We start from the raw sequence: 18610 nt of genomic DNA on the forward strand, positions 1-18610 counted from the left end.
TTTCCCTACTGCTTTCCCATATTGCTAATATTATAAATAGTACCTGCTTTAAAAACTGTAATAAGCTCACTGCAACTACCAAATTTAAAATGCCAGAAATCTATTTGTTGAGGGAAAACTGCTTCTAAACATCCAAGGAAATGGAAGAGATACTTTTACTGTTAATGAAAAGCCACCACTGTTGACCAGTAAACAGCCCAGCAGTAAAGCCGTCTGGAGTCACAGTGTCTCCTCAGAATCCTGGCTTCACCACTCACCAGCTCTAGCAGTGATCTTGCGCAAATTACTCAGGCTTTGAGCCTCAGTTTTTCATGTGCAAAATAAGGATAAAAATCCTATGGCCCTCACCATTATTGTGTAAGTCAAGGAGATAATAAATATAAAGCACTTGGAATACTGCCTGCATTTAAGTGTTAAGAAATGTTAGTTATTATTTTTACCATTTTTGTCTTCATTTTCACAATTAAATGAAACTATTCAGCAAAAATAACTAGAGTAACAGCTTCTCTGAGACACATCAGTTGGCTAAATTGTAACTGAGATGACTCCATCTCTGTACAAACAGTTGTCATTTGTATGATGAACATCCCCCCACAATACAAACACTACAGATTTCTAGCTCATGGAGAACAATGATAATTTGCCCTTTGCATATATTACAAAAGTCCTATATATACAAAACCATAGTACAAGTAGTCTATATTCAGATCCAAGTTTAGCAGCTATAAAGTAAGAATAATCAAAAGACAACAACTAGCACATTATGGTTTTAGTAAAAAAACAACAAATATTTTCTAGAGTACTAAAATATTCACGTTGGCTATTTGACATTTTGGATCCCTTCGAGAATCGGGTAAGATAAAAACAAAACAAAACAAAAAAACGAAACAGACCTAAACCTTAGAAAAATGTGTGGATACAGATGACTTTATATTCCATTTCTGGGGATTTGTGGCCTATCTCAAGCTCATTCGTGGGCCCAAGTTAAGAATTTCTATTACATTTACTTAGCAAGTCTGCATGGTTGTAAACTATTTACCACTTGTAATCTGGAAGGGCAATATTACATTTTCAAAGAAAAATACTACTGTAACATACAATATAAACAATACAATAGCTTATGGTCAAATTGATTTGATATGATTTTTATTAAGCTATATTTCTTCTTTTTTAAGAATCAGATTATGACTACAGATTTTTTTTAAGAATCAGATTATGAATACTACAACTGATCTCCAAATTCCATTGAGTAAAAATTTTAGGACACATTTCCTCTGTTTTCCTTGTTCAATAATGGTGCTAACTGGACAATATAAAAAGATCAGCATCACAGAAGAGCAGTAACGACTGCAGGCTAAGCAATAAATTACTCTGTTTTCAATCCTAGATACTTTCAGACATGAATTTTCCTTTAGACTAAAAATACTTCCATACAGATGTTGCATGGAAAAAAGATAAGGTTAGCAAGAAATGATGGGCAAGGTTAAAGAGAACGATAGGAAAGGGACTGTGATCCCCTGGATCACAAATTTATTGAAACACTGTTAAGGTGCCTAAAGCTGCCTGAATTAGCCCATGTACCTGGTAATTATAAAACCTTAACACACCTCAGGGTAATGTACAGGTTTTAAAAACAAAGATATCCAAATCCATCAAGAAATGGTTCTACATTCCCTTAAGGAATTGCCCCATGGTGTATAAGCTTTTATAAAAATATTTCATGAGAAACAGAAGTGCTTAATGTGGCTGTGTCAGATGCATGAATTAGGATTTGAGTCACTCAATATATTTTTTTGAAACAAATGTTATTAAAAATTTTTTTCTTGTAAGTTTACTTACTTCTTTCTTTATGCCTACATTTTCTCACAAAGAACTGAGGGTTGGTTACACAAACACAAATGACACCAAAAGATAAATATATTTCAGGAAAATTAATACAATAAAAATTAAAAATTAAAAAATTAAGAAATAAATGCTACGGTTTAGATTAGTCTGTAAGAGGCAAATAACCTGGTCCTACCCAGTTTCTGGAGCCTCTATCAGCTTAAACCATTGAGGAGAGCAGGGTCCATCTCCAGAGCTGGCAGCATCCAAAGAGGAAAAACAAGCCATCGGCTACACAACTTTTCCTAATACTTGTGTTTCCATCACTTCTAGAAATGTAATCAACACATACAACCACTCTTTCTAACAACAATGAAAGGCCTGAATAGAAACAATTTGCTGTTGCTCTACTTTGGTTTTAGTTTGGGAGGTAACTTCAGTAGCTTTGAAATGGAACAAAAAGCCTACTCTAATACTTGAAACTGTAGCCATTGCTTAAGGAGAAATCTGCCATGTATATATATAAATACTACAGAAATAACGTAAGACCCAGAGAAACCAAAGAGTTTAAGAAAAGACACGTATGAGACAAAATAAACGTTCACTTTCACCCACTGAGAAGTGGACAATAATAAATGACTTTAAATAGGCAGGATTTGGGTTGCATTTTAAAACAATTCCAGGAATGCACAGGTTATCAGTATTAACTAAGTCTATAGTCTCCTCTGAAAATAATAAAGAAAAAAATTTATCAATTACACCTCAATAAAGCAGAAAAAAAATAAATTACAAACAATTTTAAAATTTTAAGAAAGAAAAATACACGATGGCCTTTCCTAGATTTTTGAAATACATATGGCTTGCCTTAATAAAGGAGGATTAAAGTTATCTATCCAGGTCCCTTCAAGTACTCGCCAATTAGAGTTTAAAAAACAAATCATATAATCATCACATTTAATTCTTACTTGACCAGTGAGGAAGCCCTCAATACATTAACAGTATAGAACAATTTATATTATAAACAATGTATACATTTCAAACTACAAAAGTCTGCTCTTAAGGCAAAACAGTTGATTTTACTCAGCTTCACTTGGAACTTTTGCCCATATAAAATTTAACTGAAACTGTGCAAGTCAGAGGGGCAATATTTAGAATGTATTAACCTTCTCTTCACTTACCTGGTCTTTCTCATGGGGTAGAAGGCTGACAGGTGGTAGCGAGGATGGGAAAGCACTGGGATATTTGGGAGCCCCTTTGCCATCTAAGCTTCCATAATTGACCCTGTACTGAGGTCCATCTTTCAGTAACCTCCCGTTGTTCACTGCACGTTTAGCCCCTAGTCGCAGCCGCTGCTGAAAGGCTGGGTTGTTGGTGGTGCTTGTGAGATCACTTTGACTTCTGAGATACTTCTCGATGTTCTTCAGGGAGGAGCCATTTGGCTCCTCGAGTCCTTCAATTGCTCTCCTTAAAAGTTTATTCCAATCCACATTGCGGAGATCATTACATGATCCCCTAGACCCCTTGGTTGACTTAGGAAAAGTGCCTGGTTTAACTGATGAAAAGCGCCCAGGGTTGTCTGGGTCCTTATAGGAGGCAAGGCCTTTGTTGGTGACTTTGAGAACTGAGCCATCCTGAACACTGAGTTCCAGCTGCTCAGAGACTGTCTTCTTATCCAACCCATGGGAAGTGCTGACTGCATGGCAGATTCTCTCTTCAGAGGGCCTTTGCTTTTGCTTTTTTATTTTCTGTATAGCTTCAAGAATCCACTCTGTATAAAGTGGGTTTGCAAGTTTTACCATGGTTGACAAATGACTTCTTCAATACCAAAGTTACCCATAGAGGTTCTCCTTGTATTTAACAGAACTTGAACATTTAAAAGTCATTTACAACTCAACAAATGGGCAGAATATTCCAGACCTTATTAAGCAAAACCTCACAAACATCCATCCTTAAGAGATTAAAAACAGGACACACAGGCAATGTTGATAGTTGTCTTAATTGACCAACAGGAAAGACTGCATTCGGGTGAAGAACATCTTTAACAAGGAAATCAAGACCTTAAACGATAAAAAGGGGGAAAAGGCTCTTAATAACAGAACTTCTAAAAATAAAAGACTATTTAGTATTACTTTTCAGATGCAAAAGGACCACAGAAGTAATGACAGGCAGGTATTATGTAACAAAGCCACAGTGACTGTATTTCCTAACCAGAAATTGGGTCATAGCCTGAGAAGGAAATTTTTTTAGGAATTTCACCTGTTATTTATATGAAGTCATTTATGGAGCATTTAAAAGATCACACCTAAGTTACTTATTTAATGGATTAACCTTTGTTGAAATTAATAAAATTACATGAGTGTCCAAGATATATGTCTATCATAAATATAAAACCAACCTCAAAGAGTAAGTCTATGACACAAAAACTCTGATGAAAGTACAATCGACCTGGGGCACCTGGGTGGCTCAGTCATTAAGCCTCTACCTTCGGCTCAGGTCATGATCTCAGGGTCCTGGGATCGAGCCCCACATCGCAGGCTCTCTGCTCAGCGGGGAGCCTGCTTCTCCCTCTCCCTCTGCCACTGCTTGTGCCCCATCTCTCTCTCTCCCTCTCTGTCAAATTAATAAATAAAATATTTTTTTTAAAAAGTACAACTGACCCTTGAGCAATATGGGGGATTGGGGCATCAACCCTCACACCGTCAAAACTCTTATGTACCCCAAAAACTTAATAGCCCACTGATAAATGGAAGACTTACCAACAACATAAATAGTTGATGAACACATGTTTCGTATGTTATATGTATTATATACTGTATTTTTACAATAAAGTAAGCTTAAGAAGATAAATTTGTTAAGAAAATCATAAGGATGAGAAAATACATTTACAGTACTGTATTTATTTAAAAAAAACAAATCCATGTATAAGTGGACCTACGCAGTTCAAACCCATGTTGTTCAAGGGTCAACTATACATTAACCTTACCTCAAAAAACCCTGAACTTGGGGGGGGGGGAGGGGGAAGAGGCAATAACCTTTGATTCTTCTATTTCAGCTAGATATTATATTTCTCAAGTCTCACATGTAAGAAAATTTCCCATCCAACCACTTCTACAGAATCATATCCTCCCATCCCTCTGCAAAGGGTCTGTAACACTCTTTAACCCACAGGTTGGAAAACTGAAACTAACACGTTAACATAACCCTTCACCTTTTAAATAATATACCATTCTAGGTATCTTAATCCCTGCTCAGTATAAGGAAGGTTCATACAAATCTGATTCCAGGTGAACAGTGGTATTGCTCTCTGAAAGCCTCCTGTGTACACCAAAACCACCCTACATCACTTATCTGTACTGAGTACACCTGAAAAGAACACCAGGAGAAAGTGCCCTGGTCCCAGACTTGGGTCATATCTGGGCTCTAATCTTGCCTTCCAAGGATAATATCCACGTCTGAACTTTTCTTATACTTTCAAGTTTACAGAGTATGCTCACATGTAATTTGTCATTTAATCTGCAAGACAACTCTATGGGTAAACTGATGTTCAGGGGAAGATGGAACTCATGTAAGGTAACAGTCCACAGTAAACTTAAGGCTCAAATGCCATTATTCTAAAATCCAAGTCCAGTGCTATCTTCATCTGAGCCACAACTGCCTCTGAAATCAGACTTAATGGCATGAATACCAGCTCTACCAACATCCAGTGGAGAAACCCTGGTAAATGACTTAAGTTTCAGTCACCTTACGTGTAGGGCAATAGTAGTATATCCCGCACAGGAGTGCTGAAGGAGAATTAAGTGAATATGATATCTAATATTCAACATACAGTAGCTATCACCACTTCCCATTTATGCAATGTCTGTATGCTTCGAAAAATGCCTCATAAAAAAGTTAAATTTATCTCTGGTTATTTATTTAATGTACCTACAAGGGAAAAATAATACCTTTCCTCAAAACTTTAGCCAGATATAATGAAATATGTAACATTTGCTCTGTTGCTGAAAAACTGGGCCACTGAACTATACTTGCTCAGTCAGCCTGAAAGAGGCAGTTTAAAAAGGACCATCCTCTTTGCAGTAAATTGTAGGTTCACTCCATTTTTCCCCTCTCGGATTCAGAAACTTGAGGCTAAAGGGACTGGAGAGGTCACCCCATCTAATCTCTAGTTATCCAGTAAAAGATCCCTTGTTCAATAACCCCAACAGATGGGCCACCAAGTCTAAAATACTTCCAGTAACAGAGAATGTATAACTTTTTGAGGCAGTTCACTTCGCTGTTAGACAGTTCTAACTGTAATAATATATTCCTTGTTCCCAGGAGCCAAAATCTGTCTTCCCATAACGTCTACCCTCTAGATTGTTTCCCTAAAACAATCCCAAGAAATTCTCACTAATTCTTTAATATGACAGGCCTTCAAGTATTTGAAAACAAGCGTCTTTTGAAAACCACTAAAACTAACTCCATTCTTCCTCCCACCCTACTTTAGACCACTCATATTCCAGCTCCTTAACACTTCCACATCACATGGTTTCCAAGCACTTCCTTCTTTTGGTTGTTCACTAGTTTGGCTAATGCCCATCTTAAAACCTGGCAGTCCAGGCATTATCCAAGTATAAATGCAGTCCAAGGTTACATGAACTTTCTTAACAGCCTTGCCACACAACTGACTCATGCTAAGCATGCAGTCCAACTAAAAATCCCACATCTTCTTTCGAAAATGCTGTCAAGCTGAGTCTTTCCATTCCCTTCCTTGTGCAAATATAAATGCTGGGATTTAAAATTTATTATGGCTCAAGTTCATTTTGTTGGTTTGAGTCTATCTTCCAACCTGTTAGATCGTTTTGAATCTTGATTCTGTCATCTATGTCATCTGTAAATCTAATAAGCTCTCCCCTTTGTGTCATTATATAAATCACTGAAAACATGTTAGACTTGGAATATGGTGTGTTTAAGAATGAAATCACTGGCTTTCATAGTGCAACTACTTTCAAGATAGAACATGGGAATCATTGTGTTTTATTAAGTTTATAACAGGACACATCTTTCCAAAGTAAAATGGTTTGGGGCAAAATTTCATTAGAAGACATTTCACTATGTCCAAGTAATTATTTCATCTTTCATCATTTACTCAGGATGAATCAACTAATTTAATTTGATTGCACAAAATACAACTGCAGGAAGCAGGAGGAAAGGTCACAGAAAAGTATCCAATATTGCAAAGGTGCTCTCAGGCATTTTGATTACACAAGTAAATGAATATACCTTAAAACAAAAACTAATAAATACTCAAAATATACCTTCATGACAAGCTATTATCACAATCTTTACACACAATCAACAAAATTGTTCTTATCCATTAACAACACACTTCAATAAGACTGACATTTTGTATCTTAAAAATATAATAAAGGGAAAATACCAGAATTGGAACTCCAAATGTATCAAAAGTCCATGACAAAAAAAAAAGATTGTCCAGATCTTCAAGCAAATCTGCCAAAGAAAAAAAAGTAAATGTTAATGTGGGCATAAAGACATCCTTCAAATTCAGGAACCATCTATGGATCTTCACAACCGTCCAATACAAACAACTGCAATGAGTTTAGCACTTTAATTTTGGTGCTATATTAACTCTTTCCTACCACTTAAGGGTATTTAAGAACATGGAATTCAGGACAGGAAATGAAGCCCCAAAGCAGCACTTAAATAAAAAAAATTTTGCTCTTAAGACCAGATTTACTTTCTAAATTTTAAAAATCAGGTTGTGGGGGCACCTGGGTGGCAGTCATTAAGCGTCTGCCTTCAGCTCAGGGCATGATCCTGGCGTTCTGGGATCAAGCCCCGCATCAGGCTCCTCCACTGGGAGCCTGCTTCTTCGTCTCCCACTCCCCCTGCTTGTGTTCCCTCTCTCATTGGCTGTCTCTCTCTCTCTGTCAAATAAATAAATAAAATCTTAAAAAAAAAAAAAAAATCAGGTTGTGATAGGGACACCTGGGTAGCTCAGTTGGTTAAGCATCAGACTCCTGATCTCAGCTCAGGTCTTGATCTCAGGTTGTGAGTTCAAGCCCCACACCGAGCATGGAGCCTACTCAAAAAAAAATAAATAAATAAATAAAATAAAATTTAAAAATCAGGCTGTGATAGAGTCTAAGAAAGAATGTCATCACGGGGGGAAAAAATCTTGGTATTACTCAAATAGCCAGGCAGGTATAACATTTTGTCTGAAAACAAGAAAGTCAAATGTTGTTTGAAGCTCAGTTATTAACTTTCCAGGAAACATTCACTATTTGTCCCAAAGGTCACCTGGCATCTGTGTACTGACTGGATAATCAAGATATGGCCAGTAACTGCACCTAAGAGAAGGATGTGCCAGTTTCCACAAGATGAGTATATACTGACACAGGTCCACTTCAGGACAATAGTGATCATTTTCACTTCACAGGCAAAAAATAAATGTAAAACAAAATTGTGAATAACTGCACTTTGATCTTACACAAACCAACCAAGGAACCTTAGGTCCTCCTTCTCCCCTCCCCCAGCCACAGACACACACACACCCCACTCCTCAATTTAATCTCAAAATTAGCTCTCATCTGACACCAACCAACAGAGTTAATTAGGCAGAAGCAGATGTAACTGAGCAGCTCTATGCTATAATCAGAATCTGTGCTAAAGTGTACACACACACACACACACACAGAGCTAGGAGAGGAACAAAATCAGTAGTCACTTATCTGTAGCCAATTCTCAACTAAACACATGTATATCATCCACTTTGTATATGATCCACTGCAAATTTTTTAAATCCTAGGAAGGTTTGTTACTGACATCCCACTGCCCCACTATAAATTGGTATACGCTAAGAGAATAGACTGAAAACCAATTTAATTTTAGTCTAAGCAGTATCCAACTAGAAAGACAAGTCTACAGGAAAAAAAAATGTTCATTCAAATAGCCAAATAGAGATGCTTTTTTCCCCCGATTTGGAATTATCCACACCACTTCTCTTTTTCAGAGTACTAGGATTTGTTCCACATATAGATAGGACATTCTATCAGAAGTACAACCTTAAAAATCATTATTCTCCTTTTATTTTTTTCTATAAAATGGAAGTTGGACTAAAAGGCCATCAAAAAGGGAGTGAATCATTCCAAATTAATTCTGGGGACTCATGCGACATCAAATTAAATTATTCTATTTTCTAAGGTTTTGAATCACTTTATTTTTAACTACAAAATAATATCAGTAAATTATATGGTTGTATGGATATATTTACATCGTTCATTACAAACTATTCTAAACAGATCTAGAGAAATGCTTAGTCCAACACGAGCTTCTGGCTTCATTAGGATTATATAAATATCAACACTATTCAGAAATATTCATGTCAGCATAAGAGGAGTCAAAATACCCTGGATCATAAATATTATGTGAAACCTCCTCAATGCTTTCACTAAAGCTGTGTGCTGTTTCAAAATCAATGTCGTAACACTCGAGTCGTATCATAGATGAGCCAAAAACAGTTGTTAAAAAAAATAAAGATTAACAATAGAGTTTACTCTTTTGTCATCCAGGGTTTTACTTGCTAACAGTTATTTTTAGCTTTCTCACTTTTATATGCTCCTGGATCTTTTCACAGCCAATTATGTAACTGAGTGAGGACCCACAAATCTTCTGCTTAAGGGAAGAGACCGTAACTTTTTTCTTGTATAACCACTCAGCACAGGCTATTTGCACGCTTGCTCAAAACAGTGTCCACAGTTAACAAATACCTGCTGTCTGACAACATCAAACATTATTCAATTTGTTATCTTTCAAGTCCTGGATGTATCTACTGCCCCGAAAATCAATGCTTGAGGCTCCAAATATGTGAATTGGAAGGAGAGGATACAAATACTAATCAACGAACAATCAACAAAATTTAGCAAGATATTCCCTGTATGCAGCCCTATGGTAGGTGCTAGGGGCATAAGCAGCAGCTCAGAAACAACAAAGCACTGTTTGGTAGTTCTTCAAAAAGCTGAACAGGAAATTACCCTAAGACCCACAATTCAACAACTAGGTATATACCCTGATGAACTGAAAACAGGTACTCAAATAAGTACACATACACACTTTTGTAACAGCACTATTTACAATAGCCAGAAAGTGGACAGAGACCAAATGTCCATCAACAGTTGAATGGAAACTGGGTGATGGGCATTAAGGCAGGCACACAATGGAATGAACACGGGGTATTATATGCAACTGATGAATCACTGAACTCTACCTCTGAAACTAATAATACACTGTATGTTAATTAATTGAATTTAAATAAAATAAAATTTTTAAAAAGTAATAAAGTAAAAAGTTTAAAAACAACAACATTTGAATGGATTAACAAAAAATGGTATATCCATGCAGTGGAGTTATTATTCAGTCATAAAAAGAAATGAAATACTGATACATGCTACAGTGTGGACAAACCTTAAAAACATGTTGCAAAAGAAGCCAGACACAAAAGTCACATGTGGTATAATGCCATTTATATGAAACATCCAGAACAGATAAATCCACACATAGAACATAGACCGGTGGGGCCTGGGGAGTGGAAGGATGGAGGGAAACTGCTTAACGGGTAAGGGATTTTACTTTAGATTGATGAAAAGGTTTTGGAACTAGATAGAGGTGGTGGTACTGGGAATGTACTAAATGTCACTGAATTGTTCACTTTAAATGGTTAAATTTGTTATGTAAATTTCACCTCAGTAAGTCTTAATCTAAAAAAAGAAAAGAAAGAAAGCACTGAACTATAATACCAGCCATTTTCTGACACCTACTGTGGGCCAGGGACTTTACACAGATCATCAGTACACAAACTAGATTATAAGTAAACCTTGAAACAACTCTGTAAGGTAGCACTGTTGCCCAATTTTGCAAAAGGAAAACTGAGACATGACTTGGTCAACGTTTCAGACCACTGAGTCATGAATGATTTTACCTCAGATGTTAAAACCTGAACTCTTTCCTGTGTCTCCACTGGCTTTCAAATGGGACTCCTTGGATCTCTTGTGAGAAAGTGCCTCAGGTATCACCTACAGGCGCTCCTGTGGGTTAAACACTAGGGTTAAATGAACTCCTTGCACCCAACAAAGGAGCTCCATTTTAACTGTCCCATTTATAATAGGCTTCTCCTGAAGATTCACTACACAGAAAGGGTTCCTCTGACTACAGAAGGGAAAAAGTCTGGAACCACTGTGACTTTACCTTGCTGAGTGGGCAGAACACCCCTTGGGTGGATGGGACGTAAACTGGACCTTGAAAGACAAGGCGGAACTTGGAACACTGCCCAGTTTCTTCACCCAAATGAAATAAAAATTCAAATCCTTCATGGTCCAGTAAAAACTGACACCTTCTCAGAAGCCCTACATCTCTTTGTCTAACAGGAAGCTTTTAGCTATCTTAGTATTCTAGCATTCATTTTTCCACTTTGTATTATGCTCATTTGTGTACTGACCTCATCTCCCTTACTAGAACTGTGAAATTCTTAAGAGCAGGATTCATGTTTGATTTCACCTTTGTATGTCCCTAGATTTCTCGGGACCACTACTTGAACATAAGAGGGGTGCCGTGCCTTTTTGCTAGATGAACGCATCAGTGAATGAAAGAAGAGAATCTAGCAGAGGGCAAAGGAGCTAAGAATGAACTGCCTTAAAAAGGGACACCAAGTCCATGTGCGTGTCTAGAGCCAGCTGAAAAGTAGTTAAAGAAGTAAGAAATAAAGTTGGATGTAACAAAAACCAGGCTGAGGCGTGTGAACATGACAGATGAAGTAATAGGAAGCCAATGCAGGAGTAGCGACACAATACGGCATAGTGAAGCGCACCCACACACATGCACGAATTTGTTGAGTGTCTGAATCACTCTGGCAATAGTATCCAGCCAGTAGAAGTTGGAGGGAAGGATGACTGAACAAACAAAAGCAACCAGGACTTCATCCCTCCCAACATCAATCTTGTTCAACTTATATTTATGAGCCTAACTCAGCAGCAAGCCCAGAGTAGGCACTCAATAAATGTTAATTGAATTGAATATTTAATTCCCCATTTTTTTGGAATAATAGTAAATTCTTTCTCACTACTCATTAACATCGAGAGTTTTCAATTCACAAGCTAATAATGTTTTCCAAGGATTTCTAAGAGGCTAAATCACCATGAAAATTATCATTTCAACTAATACATATTATATTAATTGGAGGTTTAATTTTTCATGTCATGCTCTCCTAGTTGACAATATCCTTGTTATGTCATTAAACTATAATTGTGTAAATCTGCTTCAACAAACAATAACTGAACCATCAATAAACTATTATGGCTTCCATAATCCCTAGCAAAGATTAGTTTCAACATCATCATCACAAATCAGTAGAGACATGCCCCAAATCTCCTGGTGAAACCCAAGAATTAGGTTTGCATAGTCGTCCCTACATTTATGTGCTCAATAGTTTTAGCCTCTAAACTTCAATCACACTGTTAGGAACCTCACAGGAAATTTGATCCCTTGTAAAACAGAGGATTTTAGACAAGATGAAAAGTCATTTGAAGTCATCAGGCCTTTGGAGCCAGGGTACACTGATTAGGAATGATATTATAACTAAGCACTCTCACTTAAGAAATAATCAACTAAATTTAGAATGTCTTTTTTGGCATTTAAAAATTCCTATTCAACCCTAGATTTCTTCCTAATTATACATTAGCTTAAACCAGCTTTTAATGAGAAAGACTGAGAAAAATGTATTGAGGAAAAAAAACCTGACATCTGAATTTTTAAAAGATTATTTTGAAAATACAGATCATATTAAGCATATTAAGAATTCTGCATTAGCTTTACTACAAGTCTTCAAACAGGACATCCTGTATAGCCTGAAAACCAATTAGTGTTCCCCTTTGAGTCAAGAAAACGACAGATCTATTTTTTAAAGTGAACACATGTACATACAGTCATTTGCATACAATTTCAAGGGTTTACAGGACCTCTATCACCTATCCTAAAACCCCTTAAGGCCCACTAACTACTCTACTTACTTTAATATATACAGAGAGGTCAATAATTTTATTGAGTTTCAAAGTAACTATCTCTATGTTTGCTTTATTTTATTTTATTTTATTTGAAGATTTTACGTGCAGAACACAAGCGGTGGGGGGGTAGGGGGCACAGGGCAGGGGGAGGGCAGAGGGAGAAGCAGACTCCCCAGGGAGCCTAAGCAACCCTGGGGCTCGATTCCAGGACCCTGAGATCATGACCTGAGCGGAAGGCAGACGCTTAACCGACTGAGCCACCCAGGCACCCCTCTGTGTGCTTTAATGAGGACATGTTACATTGTAAGTAAGAAAGTTTTCTCATTGGTTTTGGATATTATCAAACAGGGGTCTGAAATCTTATTCAACAAGGAGGTGTGCTGTGATGGGGCATACCTAGAGAGTTCAGGGATCAAGTCCCCACTTTGCAGCTACCTAAGCTGTGGAATACTGGACATGTTAATCAATCTAAATCTTAGTTTTGTCCTCTGTGAAAAAGATTATACATCCCTGTTTGACAGAACTGTTAAGAGGAATAATTGAGATAACAAATATGAAAGAACCAAGGATGGTGGCAGACACATAGCAGGTACACAGTAAAATGCTAGCTCATAAAAGGAAAAAGGCAATACAGTCAGCTGGAGACCTGTAAAATCTAATCTGGCTGAACTTCTGTCTATATGACCATTTTCTCCTGAAAGACAGGGGAAGTCGGCACCTGGCCCTTAGTTATAGTTGCAAACAAGTGAAAATTCAAGACAGAGCACAGAGGAAAGTGAACCAAAGCAAAAACAGATTTGTAATGGCAAGGGTAGGGTCAAGAACAGTGTATTTTACTCATGATCATACATCTTTTAACGTCAATAAAGCTTTTAGAAGATAATACCGCATAGGAGAATATCTTCTTGACCTGAGGGTAGGAAAAGAGTCTTAAAACAAGACACAAAAAGCACTAACCATAAAGAAAAGACCAATAAATCTGACTCCATTAAAATTAAGAACTTCTGTTCATTAAAAGACACCATAAAGTAAGTGAAAAGGCAAGCCACAGAATGGAAGCAGGCACTTGCAACATACACACGACAAAGGATCTGTATCTAGAGTAAATAAAGAACTTGGAAATACCAATAAAAGACACAAGGCCCAATTTAAAAAATAAATAAATTCCTTGAACAGGAATTTTACAAATGAGGAAATCCAAATGGCCAATAAATACATGAAAAGCTATTCAACCCGATTACTAACCAGTTAAATGCAAAGTTTACCAGATTCGCTAATTTGAAAACCAGCGAATCTGAGACTTGAAGAGGACAAGAAGCAACGGGAATTCTTATATGTCACCGAAGGGAATGTGGTCTGGTACAACACTTCGGAAATCAGTCTGACTATACCTAGACAAGTTGAAGACAAGCGTACCCCATGACTAGAGCAACCATACAACTCATCATCAGACACTTTTGAGAATTAAAGGTGTTATATTAATGATTACACTGCGAAAACAGCCATAAGCTAGGATAAATGGTCACCCTGCCCATGAACTAGCAATTTTGTTCCTAGGTGTATGCCTTAGAAAACATATGCACATGTGTAACCAAATGACGGGTACAGGAACACTCTAACAGCTCTGTTCACAATTTCCCCAAACTGGAAACAACTCAAATATCCAACAGTAGAATGGATGATTTAAAAAAAAAAAAATTGTGCAAGATTGTGAGTCTTACAAAAAGGCGCTTAAGGGTGCTTTGGAAATGCAAATTAAAACATTTTAAGGGAAGAAAAATATCCCTTCATCACACTTCTCCCACCCATACAATAGTACCATTCTGCAAGCAAAGACTGATCACTATAGCTCACACATCCCCAACTTTCATAAAACAATTTCCTTTCTGCACACTTTACACAAATATAAGCAAGTATATGCATGTGGAAAACTGAAGGTATTATGTAGAAAATGATCTAAGAGACTGAAAAGTCACCTGTTAGGAATCCTGGCATTTAATAAAGCCAGACCAGTTGGTTAACTGGTATATAAAAATCCATGAAGTTTTTTGAAGTATATTAAAATTACTTATTAAATTCCTCAGCTACCTTTCCACACTCACCCTATTTTACCTTTCACTCACGTTATGCCTTACACCTGACAGTTTCAATCTTATCTCCACAAGAAGTGCATGAGATAAACATTTGGCGTAACGGCAATGACGGAACACCCACTCTACTCAGAGGCCTGGGTATGGCTGGTAGGTAAAACTTCTACTGACCATGTCATCACCCCCAACCAGTCATTCCCCTAAGTTCCTCCTTTAATGTTACCACCTTCCTCTATGGTCTTTTTTTTTTTTTTTTTAAGTCATTATTTCACCTCCCCAACCTTCAACCCTAAGTAGAGGTTCTCAGGTAAAAATATTATCCTTTATTGAAACATGCAATATTTTCCTATTCTTCTTAAAAACATAAAAAGATTGCCCCAATTCATTTTGATACATATGTGAAGAATTTATGGGTAAGAATGGAATGAATGGAGGGGCGCCTGGGTGGCACAGCGGTTAAGCGTCTGCCTTCGGCTCAGGGCGTGATCCCAGCGTTATAGGATCGAGCCCCACATCAGGCTCCTCCGCTATGAGCCTGCTTCTTCCTCTCCCACTCCCCCTGCTTGTGTTCCCTCTCTCGCTGGCTGTCTCTATCTCTGTCGGATAAATAAATAAAATCTTAAAAAAAAAAAAAAAAGAATGGAATGAATGGAGTGTTTTATTTCAGGGCTATCCCAGAAAATCTAGGATACACAAGTAAAGGAAGAATGTACTTTACTCACAATTATACCAAAATAATAATAAGGATAACTTTTTTGGAGCACCACAGAACACTATCCCAATATAATTAATTCCCATGTGCTACTTTCACCTCCTGTCCATATACAAAAGAGTTTTTATGTACTACCTTGAATTTCTTCGTACCTCCACCCCAAACATACTTGATACTTGGTTCATTGGTTCTCTTTTCTTATTTTCCACATCTGTAATTCTTTACCACTATTCCCTCACAACCTCTGTCTAATACTGTTTATCACATCCCAATACCTTTTCCCAATTGCAGGGCTTAAACTCCTTCATGGGGCACAGGAAACCATTTGTAATCTCTTCCTTTGCCCCTTGTCTCCCACAACTTCCTGCACTCTACCCGTACTAAACTACTTACAAATTCAAAAAGACACAATGTCCTTTCCCAAGGTAGTACTCGAGCCTCCCCTCCAGACAGACACCCTGCCCCACCTTCAAGACTCCAGCTCAAGTTTCACCCAAGAAATCCAGCCTGTCAACAACCTGGTCTCCCAAACTAACACCTTTCTCTGCCCTATCCCTACTCCTGGTGCAGTCCACCACATCACATTCACCCAGCCCCACGGCCCAGCCCCACCCATTTTTTTTCACACCCACCACCTTTTCTCAACCCCCTGAATCCCCCATCCCCATAAGATCTTCTGCTACAGACATTAATGCAAGTTCTGCTCTGCTGTCTTATCATCGTTAAAGACTCTCCCAAGCATATCCATGTCATTCTTCCATGTTTTTTTAATGCTTCATAGACCCCAGACATTCTTTATAATTCCAATGCCAATTTACCCAAGGACCTGCTACCCACTACGGCAACTGTACTTGCGTCTCACATTCCCCCAATACTTTCCCCAATTCAAAATCTACTCTGCACTGCTCTCAATACCACTCCATATCCACCACACCCAAACCTATTCTTACTGTCCCCAGAAAATTGCAATCCCACCTTTCTGCATCATTTCCTCCCCTCACATACCCCTCAATTCCCCTTCCACATCTCCAATGTGGCACCTCTCCCTACCCTCACTTTGCACCTGCTTGCACACCTCCAGTTTCCCCTCGGACCCACCCCCTCACCAGTCTTTCCAGACACTCACTGGCCCCCCCACGGTTCCTACCAGGTGACTCCCACTCAGAAAACCCCTCCAAACCCCCGCCTTCCAACCACCCGAGCCCCGCCCCCACCCCGGTATCGCCCCGCCCCCTCCACCATCGAGCCCCGCCCCTTGCCCTGGAGGCCCTGCTGAGGGGCGGGGCCTGTCCCTCCTCCCTTTTCCCCCCGCCCCCTACCGTCACGCTCAGGGGCAGCCTGACCCCGAGCGGCCCCGCGGTGACCCTCGCGCAGAGGCCTGTGGGAGGGGCGTCACAAGCCCCCGATCCCCCCCACCTTCCGCCCCCCTCCCGCCCAGTCTCCTCCCCCTGGGAATGCGCGGGGTGGATGACAGACCTGGCCGCGCGCCACCGCCACCGCGCCTGCCGGGGGCGCTGCCGCTGCCTGAGAAAGAAGCCGCGGCTGCCGCCTGGAGGAGGTGCCGTCGCCTCCGCCACCGCTGCCGCCGCCGCCAGGGGTAGGAGCTAAGCCGCCGCCATTTTGTGTCCCCCTGTTGTTGTCGTTGACATGAATCCGACATGACACTGATTACAGCCCAATGGAGTCTCATTAAACCCGAGCCGCGGCCCCGCCCCGGCGCTGCTCCATTGGACGAGACCACAGACACTTATGGCCACCCGTTGGCCTGCGGGTCTGTCCGTCACCCACACACTAGCCACTCTGCAGCCCATTGGGGCAGGTTCCTGCCGGTCATCTCGCCTCCGCATAGACACACCCCTCGACCCATCATCCCCCCCCTCCGGAACCACCCTGGGGGTGGGTCCACTGCCAGTACCAATCAACAGACTGCGGGGCCCGCCCCTTCTGGGCACCTATTGGTCCAGCCCTTTTTCTCTCTCCCAGACACCGCGCCACCTCTACTTCCACCTACCCGCCCCCCCACCTCTAGAAATGGATTGGGTCTACTCGCAGTAGAAGCGCTTGGCCTTATTGGCTGCACACAACGCCAATCAGAAGGCCTTTTCCCTCTCCCCTCCCCCACTCAACCCCAAATCCCCTAGCCCGCAGCTAAAGTTTGTGTGAGAGCTGATCGCTGGCGGCGGCCGCAGGATTTAGGGGTGGGCGCGGGCGGGCGCGCGCGGGCGGGCACGCGAAGTTAAAATTCGAGGTTCTCAGTCGCCAGCTCCCGCGGTGGGGCGCGCGGACGGGCGCGCCGCCCGGAGCGTTCCATCCCGCCCCCTCCTCCACCCTCTCCCGTCCCGTCCCGGGCGACTACTCGCCCGCCCCCTGGCTCGCATCCTTACCCCCCACACACCCCTACCCTGCAAGCCCCAGGCCGGGTGCAGGCAGAACGATGTCGCTGCAGCCTCCTCGCCATCCCATGCCGAAGGGGAGCAAGCCCCCTACCCGCCGGGCGTGCACCCCCCGGCTCCACACTCGCCCGTGTCTGCAAGCACGTGCACCGTTCGCCGCTGCCTCCAGCCACCCCGGTCCCCGGCTAACCTCGCCTGCAGCCCGGCCAATCGCTTGCTGCCCTTTGTTGCTGCAGCCCGGGTCTCCCCGCTGCCTTCCTCAGCCTCCGCCTCGTCCTTTGCCAGCCGCCCGGGTCCGCAGCGCCGCGCTCCCCCCGCCCGGGACCCACCGCCGCCGCCTCCTTCTCCTCCTCCGCCTCCTCCTCCTCGGCTCCGGGCTGCAGCGCACAGAGCCCGAGGCAGCGCCGCCCAGCCCCGCTCCCCCCGCGCCGCCAGCTAGCCCGCCCGGCCCGGCCGGGGGCGCAGCCTGGACCCCGCCCGCCCCAGTCCCCGCCCCGGGGGTACCTGCCTCCGCCCTGGGGGGCTCCGCTCGCCGCC

At 41.0% G+C, this 18610-nt stretch overlaps 1 protein-coding gene across 2 annotated transcripts in view; it reads right to left on the reverse strand.

Moving 5' to 3' along the window:
- The window catches only part of KAT6B (lysine acetyltransferase 6B), a 178046-nt gene extending 159636 nt beyond the window's left edge, over positions 1 to 18410 (reverse strand). The window contains exons 1-3 of one of the 2 annotated variants that reach the window (XM_040624814.1): positions 18264 to 18410; positions 7244 to 7314; positions 3003 to 3881 (exon numbers count right to left, since the gene is read on the reverse strand). In XM_040624814.1, the coding sequence (XP_040480748.1) occupies positions 3003 to 3623 (621 nt within the window). In that variant the 5' untranslated portion in view covers positions 3624 to 3881; positions 7244 to 7314; positions 18264 to 18410. Of the gene's footprint in view, positions 1 to 3002; positions 3882 to 7243; positions 7315 to 17156; positions 17550 to 18263 lie in introns of those variants that run through there. The other variant, XM_040624813.1, reaches the window with a different exon arrangement.
- Positions 18411 to 18610: the final 200 nt, after the last annotated feature.

This window comes from Ursus maritimus, unplaced genomic scaffold (genome assembly GCF_017311325.1).
Source record: "Ursus maritimus isolate PB19 unplaced genomic scaffold, ASM1731132v1 scaffold_7, whole genome shotgun sequence".
Classification (NCBI taxonomy): Eukaryota; Metazoa; Chordata; class Mammalia; order Carnivora; family Ursidae; genus Ursus; species Ursus maritimus.